This window comes from Stigmatopora nigra, chromosome 5 (assembly GCF_051989575.1).
Source record: "Stigmatopora nigra isolate UIUO_SnigA chromosome 5, RoL_Snig_1.1, whole genome shotgun sequence".
Taxonomy (NCBI): domain Eukaryota; kingdom Metazoa; phylum Chordata; class Actinopteri; order Syngnathiformes; family Syngnathidae; genus Stigmatopora; species Stigmatopora nigra.
In genome coordinates this window covers 9,008,686-9,027,297 of record NC_135512.1, presented here as the reverse complement: position 1 = coordinate 9,027,297, position 18,612 = coordinate 9,008,686, and the positions used below count along the sequence as shown (strand labels likewise).

Below are 18,612 nucleotides of genomic sequence, written 5' to 3'. Positions count from 1 at the left end.
AGCAGCAACACAAAACCAAAATAAGTTTCCATTTCTTTACTAGATAAACAATATAAATAGCAATGTTTACATTATATTAAAAAAATGGTATAATGCTCATCCAACTCATCGTGTTAGTTTCTTGGCTAGCAAACTTAAACACTAAAGTCCAAATTTGCTTAATCAAAACCCATTTTACCATCCGAATGAACTTAATATTTTTAGCTAGGGAAAAACAATCAATTTTAATATTGTCATTGTTGAAGATTCTAATAAGCTCTGATGAGCTTCATTTGGAGTCTTTCAAAAATTTCAACTACACATCTTATGCCAAAACACCAAGGATAGGGACTTTATTCTGCTAGTGAGGACCTATTAGCAATATTGGAAAACTCATTACAACTGGAAGGAAACTCAATTATGGAAAAACGGTCGATGTATTATGCACTACAAACAAAGCTGTGATGACTGAGATTAAAAAAGTAATGCACTACAGTTTGAGAAGTAACAAAAACACTTGCCAAAAGTTTTTAGAACCAAAATAGGCCCCAGTACCCCTTGTGACCCTTGTTAGAATAAGCAGTTTTGAAAATGAATAAATGAAAAGTAACAAAAATCTGTTTAATGTATTTCTTGACCTCTAAAACAAACTCTCAAGCAGTTTTAACATAATTTTAACAAGCCCTAGAACACAAGATTTGTCAGCATCAATACTGTTGCCATGGGAACATTGTTTAAAAGCCTTGCCCACTGTTTCATTTACAAGAAAATCCATTCAAAGCAATCATGCCGAAAGATTAGTGACAAGATATTCTGCCTTTTAAAACAACAGTGTGCAAGTTACTTTTTTTTTCTTCACTCCCGTCTTCATATAAATATGTGATTTTGTATTGTGAGAAAATATGATCGAAAACAATGCTGCATATGAGGTAGACAGCGTGAAAGGTAAGCTGTCAATTAAAGGAGAAAAATGTTTTCTAGCATACTAAGTCAAAAAAATGGCATAGAAGAATGAAAATGTTGCCAAAAGTCCATGAATTTTAAACACAAAGGGGGCATATCAAAAGAAAAAGTAAAGCCATGACTAAGCTTTCCAAGGTCTGGACAAAATAGAGGTACAATAAAGGTGACTGAAATGCAGGCTTATTTATTCTTTAGCTGTTGCAGCACTAGCCAGAGAACATTTGTCTTATTTGGACTGTTTTTTTTTTTGTCATTTTGTTTTTACTAATTAACATATACACCAAGCCACAGCAAACTGTTTGTTGCAGAATGGACTTTAAATTTGTTATTTGTTGTTCCTAGCTGTTTGGGATTGTTTTTTTGGTCAGGCAATTACAGGAGGTTGTTAAGTCAAACGATGTCCAATCTTGTTGCAATCATGTTGCAATCATTACACATGAGAATGTACTCCTTGAGAAAAAGCCATTTGACACTTTGTGTTGTTGCTGTTTTACATGTTGATGTTAATGCTCAATTTTAATTAGCTATTATTTTAGTACATCATTTGGTCTGATGCCTGAACTGTGATTAAAAAACAAAAGAAGCAAAAAAAAACATCTTGGAAAAGCTGACAAGGAATAGGTAAGTGATGCTCTTGTAAAACTAAACATGCTAAAAATATTTCAATCATTTCAATCAAGTTAAAGTTAAAGACACACAAAGGAAAGGTTGTACACAGCCATGTTTGCAAGAACTCTAAACCGGATTTATGGCTTCATTAGTTTGTGTTTGGACCAAATTGGGCACCAATGACAGGCAAAAGGTTAAAGTCTGATTGAGATCTTTTAAAGACCTGTTACAATTCTCCCTGTGTCCAAATAAAAGCATCAATCAAGTGAAACATTATGATTATGCACTTTTGTTGAGAAAACTGACTTTACATATCCCCCCATTTCGACCTCATTTTATTACACTGAGTGATATTCAATGACAATATAATCCAATAGTGTGAAACAACAGCACATCACTGCCACTATGTACATGTTGAATGTAAATGGATTTATTTGCACAATGTTTTCTTTGGGGCACTCTTGACTGAGAAAATACTTCTTTTTCTCTAGGCACATCTTCTCATTGTGTATCCATACATGATTTGATTGGGTAAGATTGTGTAATGGTGTGAATGGAGGAGATAAACAGAATTTTAAATAGTTTTGGGCTCACGTTTTTAATGTGAGTGGAGAAACCTTTGGAATGAAGGCATATTTAAACAAACAGAATCACTGTTTATATATTTTTATCATCTAAAACTCAGATATTGACTTAAATTTTGGTAAAGATTGGTCTGAAAGGGCTGTGTAACACTCTTTGGTCATGCACATGGTTACCAATTGCTCTGCATACCCAAGTTATGTTGGAAAATAAATCACATGTTGTGCTTTGCCTGCTAATGACCAAATACAAGTTTTGACCTTCAAAGTAACCAATATGTACACTATTACACTTCCCCATCCTAGCCCATTACATTAGTATCTTATAAAAATAAAAATAAGAAATATACTGACTTATCTTGCAAGGGTTTTATGTTCAAGTAGATTTGTAATTTGGGAGTTATGTATTGCTTGATGGAAAGTGCATTCAATCTAATACGTCTCTTGGGATGAAAACCTTAAAATCCTCAACGTTCCTTAACGGACTTTATTTTTATAAAGTGCCCCCGTTGCGACCCTTTCAACGCTCCCGTTTGCTTTCAAAGCATAACCAAGGTCAAGCAGCATTATATTGATTAGTAAATCCTTTTAAAGTCATGATTCTGCTCTTCGGAGTGGCTCTTGAGGGAGCAATTACATAATTGAACTTGGGGAAAGTATCAGAATATACTTTGAAGTGAAGTAGAAAGCATTTGTGTGTATTTTTTATTATTCACCACACACACACACGATGAAGTTAATAAATAAATTACGAGATCGTCTCAAGCACTTTTCATTACCTCTCACGTGTCCTCTTCAAAAGTATTTATATATATAGTAATAACCTCTCACTTTGCCTCACAAACTCCTCACTGGAAAACTCATTATTCATTGTTTGAATAGTTTAAAATTAATAGAGCACAAAAGGATATAGGATAGAATAGATACATATACATGAGCAGATTATTGGGTGTAAAGGAATAAATAATGTGATAAATGATGCTTTTAATAGGCCCACCTAAATTTATTGTCCAGACACCCATTTGACTCAGAAATAAAAGCACTTCATGCAGTACTGTCTGAAAACATAAAAATATTTCATGAGGTTTAGCAATATTGTTAATGTAAAGCACTTTTGCTGTGTTTTATGAGGATTTCTACTTTTTGCCTCTTTTGGCGAACACCAAATTTAAATGTACTTTGTTAAGTGAATTAGGTCAACTAATTTGTACAAAAACAAATGAGTTTATCACTTTTACTAATTTAATTGACAAAAAAATCATCTTATAGACCTTGCTAATTTTGAACTATAAAATATTACATTCATCTTCTGATTAAATAAGCATTTAAAATACATATAGATATATCATTTATATACAAATTGATATGGAAAAAAATATTTATGTCTATACAATGTTGCAACATAAAATTACATGTGTAATAAGTTGCTGTATATTAAAAAGGAAAAAATGGACAAACTTTTATTTTCATAACCCGCACTTAATTTTTATGCAGGTTTTTGTCATTGTTGGGTTTACTTGAAAATTTCATGTTTGGCTTTCTCTCCAATGCCAAACAAAATGTGTTTTTATGAGACCCCAGGAAGGTATTAAGATTAAAATTAGCTTCCTTGTGGGAAAAAAAAGAGAATATTCTTCCATTTTGTAAATTGGTTGTGGATATAATCATAGAACACTTGATTCTGTGGGTCTAGGGTTGGATTCCACATACAAGGATCACTATTCCTTCAGTCATTTTTCTTAGATGAGAATCTTCTAACATAAAACAAGCCACCTTTGAATCATTTAAATGTTCAATTTGCATTTCAGTGTTTCCCAAAAGCAAAACTAGTTTTGTCTAATTATGACACCGCAATCATTTCCTTCCCCCAAAAGCCAAGTGCTATTTCCGATCAGTACAACACAGTTAGAGCTTCCTTTCATTCATAATGAGAGGTTTTGTATCCTGTTACAAGAAAATGGAGCAGAAACCATAAATTTGGTCCCATTTAAATGGCATGTATCTACATTCTACACATTAGCGATCAGTCTCATTCCCCCTTGTGAGATGACTTCTCAGACTCAAGGCTCATACGTAATTGCTTAAGTGCCACTCACTGTGGATCAGTGACGGAACACCTTGATCACATCAGAGATGAGTGTGCAATTTTATTTCAGGATTATTTTATTATCAAGCCTTCTCCAAGTTTGCAGTCGCTCTAGACACCAGAAACCTTTTTTTTCTTGGTGCCTACTGTAGTTAGCCTCGAGGAAAACTCACCACCCCAACTAATGAACACCATTGTCAGCACTGGAGTCATTCAAGGTCCTTGTCGTTCAGAAATTATGGTCAATAGGGGCACCAAAAAAAGCATTTAAGTGCCAAAAGGCTTTGTCAGCTCCAATTCCAATCGACATAGTATTTTTTTGTATTTTTTTTCCCTATCGTAAGATCATTCATAGCAGGAGCCATTGAGGCAGGGCAGCAGTATCATGTGAAAAGATCATTGATTTAACAACATCGATCTTCTGAGCTGCCGTGGGAACAAACATTGTGAGGCAGTTGAACTATAAAAAGGATCTCATTAAAGCCACTGATAGTTTCTGTCTTTAAGTGTAGAAATCCTATTTAGAGTCCCATATTGGAAGCACTGGCTTCTATTAATACATTATTTTAGATTAGATTCAATATGTAAGCCTTAGTAAAAACATGATTACTCATACAAATATTATTTTTCAGTGTCAAAATGTGATAGAACAGCAGATAATATTTCGTTTGCAATTTTAAATACTTTAAGATTTTAGATTTTATTCACCCATTTCAATCCAAACATTTTTCTTAAGTCCCTTAAAGGCAATGTCGATTTCAGACCACCATTTGGCTAACATACCAAAACAACAATCACAAAAGTAGACAGACAGTCAATGAACATGTAGAATAACCGGTTGGCTTGACCAATTGAGGAACAAAATAATAAGTAATAAACAAACCTATCTATACATGGAGGGAACATACAAACTCCACACAGGAAGGATCATGCCAAGATATGCCTCCTCTTGTGTACTTAAATAATATTTACTAAAAAAGCTAGAATAAAAATATGCCCCTCCAGCATGTGCGTTAATATGGAATCCTCCACATTGAGTTGTACTATTTGATTTGTATTAAATAATGTTAAATGTTTTAATATTATTGGAATATTACTAATGACTGTGAAAGGCATATGTGCACATTCTATTATACAAGTAAATCTGTCAATATGAGAATAAACAAGAATAAATGTCTATCTAAATGATGTTTTTCTTGTCTTTAATAGACTCACAAGATTACAGCACCACATTGAGTAAGCCACATTTCAAGTGCAAATGAACTATAAGTATACACTTCAAAGACAGGTTGCAAAATGGTAGCATTCCTATAATACTCGCATTCTGAACACAAAAGTACCGAACATTTTTATAAAATGTAGTCATTGCAGTGTTGCAGTGTGAGTGTGAGTAGCCCTCGTCTGAGAATCACTTCTCAGGGGTCAGTAAAGTCGTGAATGCTTTGTTCTCCATTTCCATGCCTTTTTTTTGTCCACTTAAAATGGCATGAATATACAAGAATATAAAAGTGATGGCACTCTTTCAGCTCAAAGAAAAAACATCCAAGCTGCAAAGTGAATGTGTGTTTTTTAGTCAAGTCTATGCAGTTTTCAAGAAGTCAGACTTACCATCATTAAATCAAAATTGTGAAATTTGGATTTTCTTCAAAAAGTGGTGTTTAAACAGAAGAACACATCTGCAGATTAAAGCTTAAAATGAAGTTTGTGTGAGAACATTTGTGACCTACTAAGGCCCAACATCATTACCTTCAAAATTTCGCAAACCCCCAAGATGTCAAACTCATTAAAGCCATATTTTTGGAGTAAAAATACCTTCTTTTTTACTCGGGTCAGCTTCACATCACCTTCACCAAAATCAGCATTCCAGTAAGCATTACATTGCCGTCCAATTAATTATTAGCTATTGACTTCTCATTATCCAAGTATATAATCATTTATTTTCATCTAACAAACAAAAGTCAATTCATTTCCTTTCATTCCCAAGAACCAGCATAATCATGTTTGTAAGTACATTCAGAAGAGGAAAAATATAAATTCATTTGGTCCAAAAGCTCTGTAGGAAAAAATAAATAAATTCTGCATTTGTGAGTGGTTCTGGAGAGTTAAATTAATACACTTGTTGTGTATTTTGGACGAAAACCAAACTGAAAATGAATATTTTATGTTTTTTCAGGCACAACAGAGATGAAATAAATGAGAAAACATGACTCAGATTCACATGGAAACTGATTGAGTCAAATAATTTAGAATGCACAATGTTAAATGTGGATTTTAAACATGTTGTGGCATGTTTATCATATCTGAACATAAGTTTACAATTGAAAGCAACACTTTAAAGTACAGGAATATTCATGACTATGGGTTTGAGTTTGATTTATTTAATAAGGAAAAGCACATATTAATGAACATATTTATATTCATGATAATGAACATACATATGTAAATATGCAAGATTGTAGCCGAGGACTAATGTCCATCATGCATTGCTTCATCCGTCTTAATCTGGTATCTGTATAAAACTATATTAAATATTCCCAATTTTGTTGTGCATGCAAATGGGAAATTCACACAGATTGCACTATGATGTTGGTTAGCTGGTCTTGTTGGCTGATGTGCAAAGAAAGACACCGTTCTTGTTTACAATTTCTGACTGGAATTCCAAAACAGGCAGTTTTTTCCCCCCAAAATATATTTTGAACCACAATATGAAATATTAGGGTGACTGTACATTTCATGATGTATCAATTGTTGCCTGTTTCTCATGTTGAGCATCTGTTTGGCACATTTACAAATACTGTACACTTTGATAAGCTCTCATAACCAATAACATTCATAACCTCAACCCTTAATTGCACTTCACCTATTGTTTTTAAACTTAAAGTCACCCATTTGTGACACTGTAGCTCTTGTTTTGGATGTTTTGCATTAGTTGTTACTGCCTTCTTGAATATTTACATTCAGTAATATTAAATAGGTAGCTTTATATATGCGCTTGGCCATGAACATATTTTCAGTATATTCAGCATGAATAAATAATCTTACACTATATCTTTTCTCCAAAAGGTTTTCATTAAATTAGAAAAACATTCCTGTTTACATCTGACTGACTGTCGGTTCATCCCATAATAGACGATTCGCAAGATCATCAAAGTGTAAAAAAACTGATGATGAAAAACGTTGCATCACTTCAGTTTAGAGTCACGCTTCTTGGAGATGGTATAATACAAGAAAAACTTGAAGATGACATGGAATGACATAACTTTTTAAAAAGAAACATTCCACATGCATCTCTTCAATTTTGTTTCGCTCCAACTAATGAGTCATCAAAACCGCCAAATCCTTCTGGAATCAAAGATCTGCTTTGTTACTTTGGGATTTCTGGAGGATCCCTTGGTTCTGCTTATTCAATGCATCCAAAGCAATTTGGGTCTCCTTTTGCTCCTCTATAGAGCAATTGGACACAGCGTTGGCCACCAGGCAAAACTTGCGGAGGAGGATCTCTCTGCTGAGCAGGTAAACCCACGGGTCCAGGATTTGATTGAGTGAGGCCAAGCGGATGGCGGTCAGGAAAAAGTTGCAGTCCAATTGGACGTCTCGCACTGAGTAGGGCTGGGAACTCTCTTCTGAGGAATTACATTCATGAGAGGACACCTGCGTTGAGATCATCTTCACCATCAGCACCTGAAGAGAGAGACAGTCATCTCTTTCAGTCCTTTCAACTATACAAAATATCTCCCACTGGTGAAATATTCACGCTAAAATCACTCTATTAGAAAATCTTAATTCCAATGTTAACCACTCAGACTAAAGTATTAAATTACATATTAAGTATCACCGTATCTGTTTCTATGTAGACAAAAAAAAACATGTGTAACTCAACTGCTCTCTCATTCATAAAGAATAAATCCGGAACTATATTCGCTACAAATTCAGTACTTACTTTCTGCATTTGCGTCAAATTGCAGAACAATTACAGAAACGACCAATCAAGAGATTGTCTTGTCGCATTTATAAACAAAAATCCGGTTTGCAATTGTGTTTTCATCCTGCTTTCTGTCGTTAAGGACCAATTTGATCTCTCCTACTTCCCCCAAATGACAGATTAGGTGGAAATTTTGGCCCGTTAACTGATGAAAAACCTCCATAATCAGTTTCAGACTAGAATGATGCCATTAAAATCTAAACCTGTAGAAAACCAAATGACACAATCCTTAAAAAGAAAAATTGTTACCAAGACAACCAGACTGAAATTTTGCTCAAACCCACCCACAGCAGGCATGAAAAAGCAGGGCTAAAGTTTCATGGGTTGATAAAAGGAAGATTAAGTACAACATTAATCTCATTTGTGAAACTCCAAAGAGGCCATGGAGTGGTTTGAGATTGCATTGTTTCTTCGAGGACAGCCTCGTTAATCTTCACTGCTCTAACATAACAATTTAGAAGTCTACTGAAACATTTAGGCCGTTATATGTCGACCCAGAACATGCTACCAAACCTTCCATTCCTTTTGATCGAAAGAATATGCTCTGAAACTTACATATACAACAAGTACGTTATCTTCATTTTTTTTTAATTCCTTAAGATTTGAAATTAAGTTAGGCTAAACAGCTGCCTAAATTAGCACAGTTTCCCCTTTGCCAAAAAGATTATCATAAAAAAAGTACTATAATAGTACACAATCGATTTTGCAGCATGTATTGATGCGACTGATGCTTCTGCCAAGACAACAATGCCACAGAACAAACACCCCACTTTCCTCACCATCAATGAATTTTGAACGGACAATGCATGCCCTCATAACATATGGAGCAGACCCTTGAAACAGAACTCCCCCTAAGTGAATTCACCCTTAATGGATCACAGGGGCTGTGTTTCAACTGCAAATGTGAGGGTGGTGGGGAAGCATCCATTTGTTCAAGGTCTATCAATGAGAAGACACTCTCAAAGGCTACACTTAGAAACCAAACTTAGTTTTAACCGTTTGGAAATATACAAGGACAGTGTGGAGGACAGTAATTGGTTTTTAGGCTTCTTTTTGAAGGACGAGTGGGATCAAACAGAACATTGTGACATCTGTTCTTGTCAGTGTCCTTCTGAGAGAAGATGAATCATTCACCCTACTGCAAACTGTGTATGTGTCCTTATCTAAATGGCTGTCAAATTATTTGTGGATTACGGTATGGGAATAGAATGTTGCAGTACTTTGTATTACATTGCTTTGTGAGTAAATAAACAGTCACATGGGTATGCATCCAATTTAATGATAATGGTGGAAAGTTCTGAAAGTGTCTGCTGAATTTCTAGTGTTACTACCTGGGGGGCATAGGAGGACAATTTAAAGGGGCTAGATGTGTGCAGCTCCCAGTCGACGTTCCGTTGATGTTTTGATGTTTTGTAGTCCATTAATTCTTTTATCTGAGCTTTTTATCCTCACAAAGGTCACAGAGGGTGTTGGAGCCTATCCCAGCTAAATGCAGGGACCCTGACTTGGTGGCCAGCCAATCGCAGAGCACCTTTGTATTCAATTGTAACACAAAGTTGTAATTTTTGGAAAAAAAGAACAACCCTAAAAGCTTATATGAAATAACCCATTACCACCCATAAGCAGCTATATATATAAGGTTTATCCATAAAAATGATCTCATTTGGATCTTTCCCAGATTGATTTGTGTAATGTATTTATAGCAAGTAGATATAAAGAACATTTAACCTGGCGTGTTAGGTTATCAGTTGTCTGCATCCACAAGGGTTTTTTTTTTTATAACAAGGATTGTATAATTTGGATGTGGTCACAATAATTTCCACCTTGACTAAGAGCCAGTTCAAGATGACTGAATATTGCTTTATTTTGATTTTGAGAAGTCTTATGTTCATAGCAAGCATAACAGTATAGTTAAAAATTATGGCCCCAAGGTTCAACCTTTTTTCCATGAGACCATAACAAATTTTTCCACATCTATTTCATAGAGATGTCAAATATGTGTATGTTTTTCCACCCCATGCCTCATTGTTTTTTCTTAATAGGTCATACAGAGAGGAAAAGTACTTGCCAGATATTCCTATAGCTCTTTCAATGTTGTTGTTGGGCTCTCTGGCCAATTTTCTTGTCTTCTTTGCTTTAGAGGCACTTCCAGTTCTTGGTGTAATGTCAGCGTTGCTCCATTTTTTCCTCTAAGTGGTAATGACCGTCTTCACTGTGTTCACGGTTTGTGCCCTTGCGATTATTTTCTACCCTTCCTCTGAGCGATACCTTTGGATAATGAGTTCCATCTGTTGTAGAAGGCTGAATTTCACCTCCATTATTAAAAGCTGTGTGCTCATTTTACAATGACTTTAGTTGGGTAACCCTTTCAGGGACAGTTGGTAACTATTCTATACAAAAATTATCATTAGCTTGACTCATTCATTGCCTGGCCAGTTTGTTGTGGTAGTCAGTAATTGAAAGAAAATTATTTTTTATTGCCGTCAATGGCACCAAAATAGTTAAGCCATGTGAGGCCACTAAATAAGTTTAAAAAAAGTAAAATATACATCGGAACAACTATTTGAATTTAGTACATTCTAAATTGCCTTGCATTTGAATGGTTGTTCGCCACCTTATGCCATTACATTGGCTGGCCACTGTTTCAGGGTGTCCCCCGCCTCTGGGCCAAAGTCGGCTGGGATGGTCTCCAGCACCCCCGGCAATCCTTGTGAGGATTAAGTGATTCACAAAATAAATGGAACAAAAGAATGGCTCATTTGATGTTTCTTACACACACTCCAATTCATCGGGGCCCATTAAAAACAAATAAGTTACTTATATCTAACAAATAATTTGGCAGATTGAATATGAATAATATGCTTTTATTTGTGTTTGTGTGTGTGTGTGTGTGACTGTCTTTTTAGGCAATGACACATCATCACATGACCCCCTACTCTACAAAGAAAGTACCAAGTACTATATATCATAGTAATGAAAACATACCAGCAGAGGAGACCAGCACACAAGCAGGACACACATAATCCCCAAGAGTTGCACGACCGTCTCCGTGGTGAGTCTTTCCCAATGTTTGGAGGCCTGTGACGTCCCAGACTTGGTTTTACAACGTATAATCAAACCCCGTATGGTGACCACGTTGCAGGACACAGTAACGAGCAATGAAAAAATCCCCAACAAGGCAAAAGTAAAGGAGAAAAAAATGTTCCCTGGCACTTCTCTGTCCCCGGTGCTGATGAAGCACCACGTCCCGGGCCACTGGCGCGTGTACTTGCCCACCCCAGCTACAGGCAAGAGGGCAAAAAGCAAAACCAAGCACCAGATAACCATCAGGGTCTGCTTGGTTACGCTGGTTTTCATGTGGTTGGAGTACCAGTGCGGGTTGGTGATGGCCGTGGCTCTCTCGATGGCCATGGCACTGGCCATGAAGAGCGCGCACAGGCCGAAGGTGGTCATGCACACGCCGAAAAAGGCGCACAGGTTGCCGGATGAGTCGATGCGCTCCCAGCTCAGGTCGGAGCGGTACACCGAGATGACGATGGGACTCGTCAGGAGCTGTCCGAACAGGTCAGTGAGCGCCAGAGATCCGATGCAAAGCAAGAAAGACTTCTTCCTTCGGTTTTCCTTCTTTCGATAGGAGACGTAGACCAGGATGAGAGCCAGAGAGTTGCCCACCATGCCCGTGGCCATCATGGTGATGGGGAAGACCACCGACACGTAACTGCAAACGGAATCGACCCCGGTGATGTTTTCTTCCCCGGTCGACTTGGAAACGTTGGATGTAAACATTATGGATTGCGAGCCCACCAGAAAGTTGCAGTTGTCCGAAGTCATCCCTTTGGACGAGATGAGAAGCGGGGACTGATCAAAAGAGCCGGAGGTGAGCGCAGCATCTCTTCAGAGGGGGGTGCGGAATTGCGTCCCCAAGTCCGTCTTTTACGCACCGGACGGAGGCGGGACTTGAGTGTTCGTGCGCCGTTTAAGTCTTGTCATTGACAAATAGTGACGTGTTTATTGCTTCTAGTTATTACATTAAATAAAAGTGATTAGGGGGATATGTTAATGGTATTGGCAAACCCCCAAGTCAACAAGGATTGGACGTCGATGGGCGTCAATGGCAACGTATGTAAGCACCCTAAATAAAATGGAAAATACGTATATTTATTCAGCTTTTAGAAAAATTAAACGTCAACATTTTCTTTACGTGTATGCTTAATTTAGAGAAAATTGACAATGCGTTAGATCGACATGACTTTATTGACACATATACACTTGTTTCCTAGTTAGAAAGCAAGAATTGTCACGATGTACTAGAAAAGTCTTGGGGTAGTTGTTAATTGATTCCATTTCTACTTCCAGTAAACATGTACAAATGTTCTACAAATGAAACATCTAAGACTCACTCTTTGCTATTCATGATAACAGAAGCTATGTGATACTTACCTTAAAAAACAAAACAGCCAGTATTCAAATTGTACACGTATTTTCTGCCCAAACATTTAAAACGGAGAAAGTTCTAAGATTCTCCAAAGACCAACAGAAACACTGCCAACCAATGTTATCCCAAAATAGGGACTATTTATACGGAAAGGCCATGTATTTATTGGTCGAGAATTTGGACTTAATGTATTGAATAGAGTTGCTACAGTAATGTATTTGTGAGGTGGTTGTCGAACCGCATATTGTATGGATGTAGTTGTTCCTCTCATGGTAACATGCACTGAGGTTAATTTCACTGAGGCATTAATTTGTTTTCTTTTTTGAACTGGAGTCAGAATGAGAAGATCTCGAGGACTGGTTGCTGCCCCTGAAAGCACACAAGATGATGGGAAGGGAAGCTACGTTAGCAATGAAAGGAATCCCCAATACTCGGCATACTTGTAACTCTATCAAGTCATAGAGATCATGAAAACCAGCACGTGAACGAGGTGAGTGCCACTGTGGTATTCCACTTTAAACCCAAACCTTTCGGACGAATGGGATCTGGAGCGTCTCCGTTTTCTCCCTTCAGATGACGACCTGGAGCGACTGCGCTTCTCTCCCCCCTCGGGTGAGGAGGGCGGTGAGACGGACCTTTTCTGGGTTGTGGATCCTTTTCCAGACCTGGAGCTCGATCTTTTGGAGGGATAAATCAAGTATCGAGGTCAGAAAGGTGCGGAAAGGTCAGCAACAGGATGAATCCTCAGTGTACAAGCTACATCTTACTAGTTCTTATCTACTTAAATGTATTGTTTAGGTCCAATGTCGTTAAGTGAATACTACTATGTTGGTGCCGCTTAGAGACAAATTAAGACCATATGGAGTGGACTAACAGGAATATTTCTATAGGGGCCAAATTACAATTCATGACTGACACTATGGATAATTTCAGACCCTTAATCAAAAGCGGCCTTTTGCATTGCTATGACATCCCAATGGAGACTAAAATAACACGTCTTAGCAAAAACACTGATTGGGGAGCCCATACAAGCACTCTCTGCTGGGAGAGAGTGCATGTCACCTCATTCACCTGGAGCGGGACCTCGAGCGAGACCCGGATCGGGAACTAGAAGAGCTCCTAGAACCAGATCTGAAAGACAAGAACACAAAAACTCTCCAATATTGTTTTTAAAAAAACGACTCGTGGGCCATGCATTGCTAATGAAACAGATCAGGCATCATGGACCACATAAATGGAAGGTAAATCAGGACCATAATATACATTAATTTTGGCTTATCTTGTTTTTGCTCGACCTCATAATTATTGCCTTAGAAGTTGAAGCGTCCAACTTTAAACTAGCCAAGTCTAAATTTGATTATAGCACCATCTGTTGTTTTAGTTGGTGAATGACAGCTTGCGAGCAGAATATTAAAAATCTATCTTGACCCATAAGAATTGTCGTCTTTACAGTTCATTGGCAGAGAGGAAAAGCATGACAAATACAAGAACACAAAAATGAACAACATGAAAAAGGTATGTACAGTCAATTTGGTTAATTGGAAGGAAAGTTGAGAGCTGATACTGACATTTTGCCCGGCGTTACCCTTGACCTGCACCCGTTTACCTGGACCTCGACCGAGAACTGGAGCTGGACGAGCGCGAGGACGAGCGGGAACGGGACGAGCCTGAGCGGCTTCCCTTTTTCTTGGCTTGCTCCTTCTCATCATCACTAGCATCCAGGTCATACTTTGACAGGTCCCCGTCTTCATCGTCCTCGTCATCATCCTGAAGACCAAATGTATGGTGATTTCACAAACCTCCCAAAATTGTGTGCCACTAAACACCATCAAAACCCAACACCCTGTGGTAAATAGCATTTACAGATATTAAAAAGTAATTGCTAAAATATCAGTGAGATCAAATATCTGATATGCTTACATCCAGTTTGTATTTGGACAGGTCCCCATCATCATCGTCCTCCTCTTCCTCCTCTTCTTCCTCCTTCTCCTTCTGCTGTTGCGGTGGAGGCGGCGGCGGAGGCTGAGCTTTTTTCGTTGCTTCTTTCTTTTCGCTTCCTTTAGAGGAAGACGTCTTGCTCTTCCCACGATACTTTTTCTTTTTCCTTCCAAACTGTGACATAAGATGTCAAAGAAATATGCATTATTTATTGTGTGACTCTAACATGCAACATCAAAATCTAAAAAAGGTCATAGTGTGGGGTTAGGCATGGGAAAAAAACTTATTTTTCACAATGGGTGATCAAAACTGTCTGCGAGGGAATGTTATTGTGATGTGACAGAGAACAATAGCAGTTTGGGAAGGGATCTGAAGGACTAACTAAATATGTGCTGTGTTCAATGTGTTTTTTTGTGTGTAATTTATTGCTTATGGGTGTGTTCATTATTTACAAATATTCTCTTGTGCACAATAGGCAACTGAAATGAGTTTCTATGGAGTCCTTTGCAATTGGACTATTTTTGTCAACCCAAAAACGGCTACATGACATGAACAGTAACGATATCCATACGCATTGACCAAAGAAAGCACTATGGAATGCGCACCTCATCGTATTCACCGTCAGATTCCTCTCGCTCAATGTATTCTACATTTTCCCTTTCATTAAAACCACCACCATAACCTGAAAATGTAGAGAAACACATAAGAAAAGGTATCAAGTAATTGAACACTGGAATTTTGCACATTTCACAATTTCTATTACCTGTTCTCTCTTCAAGCTTGGCATATTTGGGAGTGTTACACATGTTACACTCTGATCGCCTTGCCCAGTTAACATTCCCACATCTAAAGAGTGAGGAAAATAAACATGAAGATACAATAAATGTAGCTATTTTAGGCATGCACTGCAACAATGGGGGCATACGTTTTACACTGCCAATCATTTGCGCTGAAAAGTCCTCTACTCTTCTCAGCCAGAGTTTTTCCAATCTCCGTTCCTCCTGCTTTCATCATCTTGGCCTCCGTGGTTTTCTCTGTCAAAAAGTACAATGAACAAGAAGGTCAATATATCTCATAACTGCGTGATCTACCATTCTAAATTATAAGAGATGATGCAGGAGACAGGAAAAAAAGTCTACTTTTGTGATCAAATAATGATCACCTCATTTACTAAATCCCTACGTTAATGTTAATGAGATCAAAATATTGTGAAATACTATATGGGCATTGATCATCAACCCACGTTGGAACATGAATTTCAATGTGCAGACTCACCTACTCCACATCTATTGCAACTTGTTCTTCTTGCAAAGTTCACATTTCCGCACCTGAAAAGCATTCATCAGACAAACGATTATTATTAGTACTAAAAAAATGGACACAGACAGAGTATGCTTGCATAGCATAGAATTGGCGCAGCACCATGACACATTGTGCAAGATCCCGGCAATAAGAAGCACAGCTGTCAGCTACTTGAGACAAGAACAACGCGTCTAAACAACGTCCCGATTTTTAAGAGCACAGTTGACTCTCACGTTAAGCCAAAAAAAGAAGCACGAGCCACGATCGTTCACCCGAGGCAGCTGCCGTTAGCAGCCTCACCTACACCGCAAGTCAATCAACAAACACAAAAATCCCACCAAGTATTAAATCCGTTAAAATCGCAGCGATGATCAGAGTTGCCTTTTCTCCTTTTCTCAACCTCTTGTGTAAAAATAATAATAACAATAACAAGCAGTGGTGAAGAGCACTAGCTACTTGGCGGCTAACGATGGAGGGCCTTATGATCAAAACTAAGTTGATCTGCAGCTGCTAAAACACGATCCTGTGATTTTTCGCATTTTAGGGTGATCGATATTGTTAAAATAACTTACTTTTTATCAGGACATATCCAGTCACCATCGCTTACTCGGAAACTCTTTCCTGACATGCCGATTGGTGTTTCAACGCCGAATGGTTAAGTTGCTCTTGCTAGCTAAATGTGCTCAATGTGGAGCAAAGAGCGCCGCCCACCCAAGTGATGCCTTCAATGATCGTCGGACACCTCCATACTGCGGTTCCTGTCAATCTCCTCGTGGTTTTCATATATTTAGCTTTTAAACTATCCACCACGCAGATAAAGTTCAACGTTATACTTTAACCAGGTACATTTTCCAAATTACCTTATTAATAGAAAAGATCGGACAACTCCAAAGGTAGAAAACCTGCAACAACCTGCCATAAATACGACAGGAAAGGCTCGATTTTCAGCATTTGCTTCGATGGCTGTAGAAAAGGAGGTAAGAAAATTGGATTTTGTGTACAAAAATATATATATTTGGTGAGTAAAACATGGCTATATTCCTAAATAATATATCAATGGTATGAGGTTATTATTGATGCTTTTTTAAAATATATGTGTCGCAGCTGTAGCTGTAGGAAAGGATTTATAGCCATAAAATAGTTTTTGAGGGTTGGATTGATTCAGAGGATTTGGTTTGAAATTAACCCACTGATGGAGAGATTTGTCACAGTACAGTTGCCAAGCACAAAATTCTGTAAGGTAGGAATTTGCCAATAGAGGGCATGCATGCAGAGCACATGGATTTACTGGTGTTTGTGTTGATTGTAGGTTATGAGTTAGCTACTAGTGGGCAGCACTCAGCCTGTTCCAGCTCATACTGCATGCAAATGCTTATTATCCTAGACTCTGCTGTGCATTTCTGTGGAAATTCACACTTAAGAGAAAATTGATTTTTTATAAGGCAGAAAAAAATTAAATGGAAAAGCAAAAAGGAGCATGTGCATTCATTGTTGCTAAAAAATGCCATTGTTTATCATATATATGTTGTTTGTAATAAAAATACTCAACATAAATTGGCACAATCATCACTGGAATGAGAATTAAAAAAAAAAACAAGATAAAATATCTATATTTTAGCACGCATAACAACATTTGCCTTTAATTTGCACACATTTAATTTTTGACACTCAACAAACATATAATCTTACATTTTGCCTACATATTTTGCCTCTGACGTTTGAATTTAAATTGTACTCATGCTGCCAACACACATTTTGAGGTGAGCCTCAATTGGAATTGGAAATTTGGCTTCTTGGTTTGATTCCCTGTTGCAGTGTTCAGTCTTTACTTCATATTTTAAATCTTAAAACCCTTTCATTGAGCATTTTCCTCTCCTCATATCTTTTTTTTGCAGGCACGTGGTCAGGTTTTTATTTTCCTCGGAGTGGCGGAATGAGACAACACTTAGAAATAGTCCAGACAGCACAGTCTTAATATGTTTCCTATCATCTGCTGAGGAAGCACAAAAATCAGGGAAGTCTAGACTCAACTGTTTATACTTGTGCCCCAGGTAAGTGCAATCTAATGGAAATAATGATGTGCTTGTAGGCTAGTCCAGGTCAAAAAGTCCAGGGCCATTTAATAATCCCAGGGTTGCATAAACCACTAACCTATTGATTTATTTTGGCCTTGACAAAAAATTGTTTTTAAATGATGTTTGTCCATTCCTGAAATAATCAGATGCGGGAGGTCAAGGAAGTACAGTAAAATCAGGATCGGATTTACCTGAAAGCCCCAACCAAGTTAACCTGTGCACCTACAAAGAAAGAAACCTGTAAAAAACATTATTTAAATGAGTGTTTTCACGTAAAAATGCCTAAAAAATGCCTCATGTGACAGACATGATAGGCAGTACACCCGCAACTGGTCACTTATAGTATGTCCTTTGTCCTTATTTCATTATTTGGTCTGTTATCTTTTCCTCTGGTAGTTTTTGACATCGTACAGATGTCCTATCTGCCTTGGACAAGAGAGTGCAGTCAAGATGAATTGAATAAGACTTTTTAATCATGCATTGTTTTAATCATCATGAATTTGTTAGAGAGGCATGCACTAGATTTATGAGGCCCTTACAAGGTTTACTAGGACAAGAGGGAACTCACAAAGATATTATCTGAGGTTAGGGTGGCACATTTTATGACACGGGCTTCATTTTCTCTGAAGAAGTGACTCATGAACCTTCATCCTTCATACAAT

General features: G+C 37.5%; 2 protein-coding genes and 1 long non-coding RNA gene across 4 annotated transcripts in view; 1 reads left to right on the top strand and 2 right to left on the bottom strand.

The window, feature by feature from the left end:
* Positions 1-6,508: 6,508 nt before the first annotated feature.
* Positions 6,509-12,133, bottom strand: ptger3 (prostaglandin E receptor 3 (subtype EP3)). The gene is made up of 2 exons (XM_077717412.1): positions 11,186-12,133; positions 6,509-7,899 (listed from the first exon to the last, which is right to left on the bottom strand). Exons 1-2 carry the CDS (start codon positions 12,029-12,031, stop codon positions 7,567-7,569), a joined length of 1,179 nt encoding a protein of 392 aa, XP_077573538.1. The 5' UTR covers positions 12,032-12,133; the 3' UTR covers positions 6,509-7,566.
* Positions 12,134-12,798: 665 nt separating this feature from the next.
* Positions 12,799-16,613, bottom strand: zranb2 (zinc finger, RAN-binding domain containing 2). Of its 2 annotated transcripts, XM_077717414.1 has the most exons (10): positions 16,448-16,613; positions 15,849-15,901; positions 15,499-15,607; positions 15,337-15,419; positions 15,179-15,255; positions 14,556-14,747; positions 14,242-14,402; positions 13,707-13,766; positions 13,163-13,312; positions 12,799-13,004 (listed from the first exon to the last, which is right to left on the bottom strand). In XM_077717414.1, exons 1-10 carry the CDS (start codon positions 16,501-16,503, stop codon positions 12,941-12,943), a joined length of 1,005 nt encoding a protein of 334 aa, XP_077573540.1. In that variant the 5' UTR covers positions 16,504-16,613; the 3' UTR covers positions 12,799-12,940. The 2 variants fall into 2 exon arrangements, with proteins under 2 accessions (XP_077573540.1, XP_077573539.1); XM_077717413.1 differs by having other exon boundaries at positions 12,853-13,312.
* LOC144196905 (uncharacterized) overlaps positions 16,606-18,612 on the top strand; it is a 24,388-nt gene continuing 22,381 nt past the window's right edge. Inside the window, exons 1-2 of the long non-coding RNA XR_013326413.1 lie at positions 16,606-16,852; positions 17,771-17,926. This is a non-coding gene — a long non-coding RNA (uncharacterized LOC144196905). The remainder of the gene's footprint in view (positions 16,853-17,770; positions 17,927-18,612) is intronic.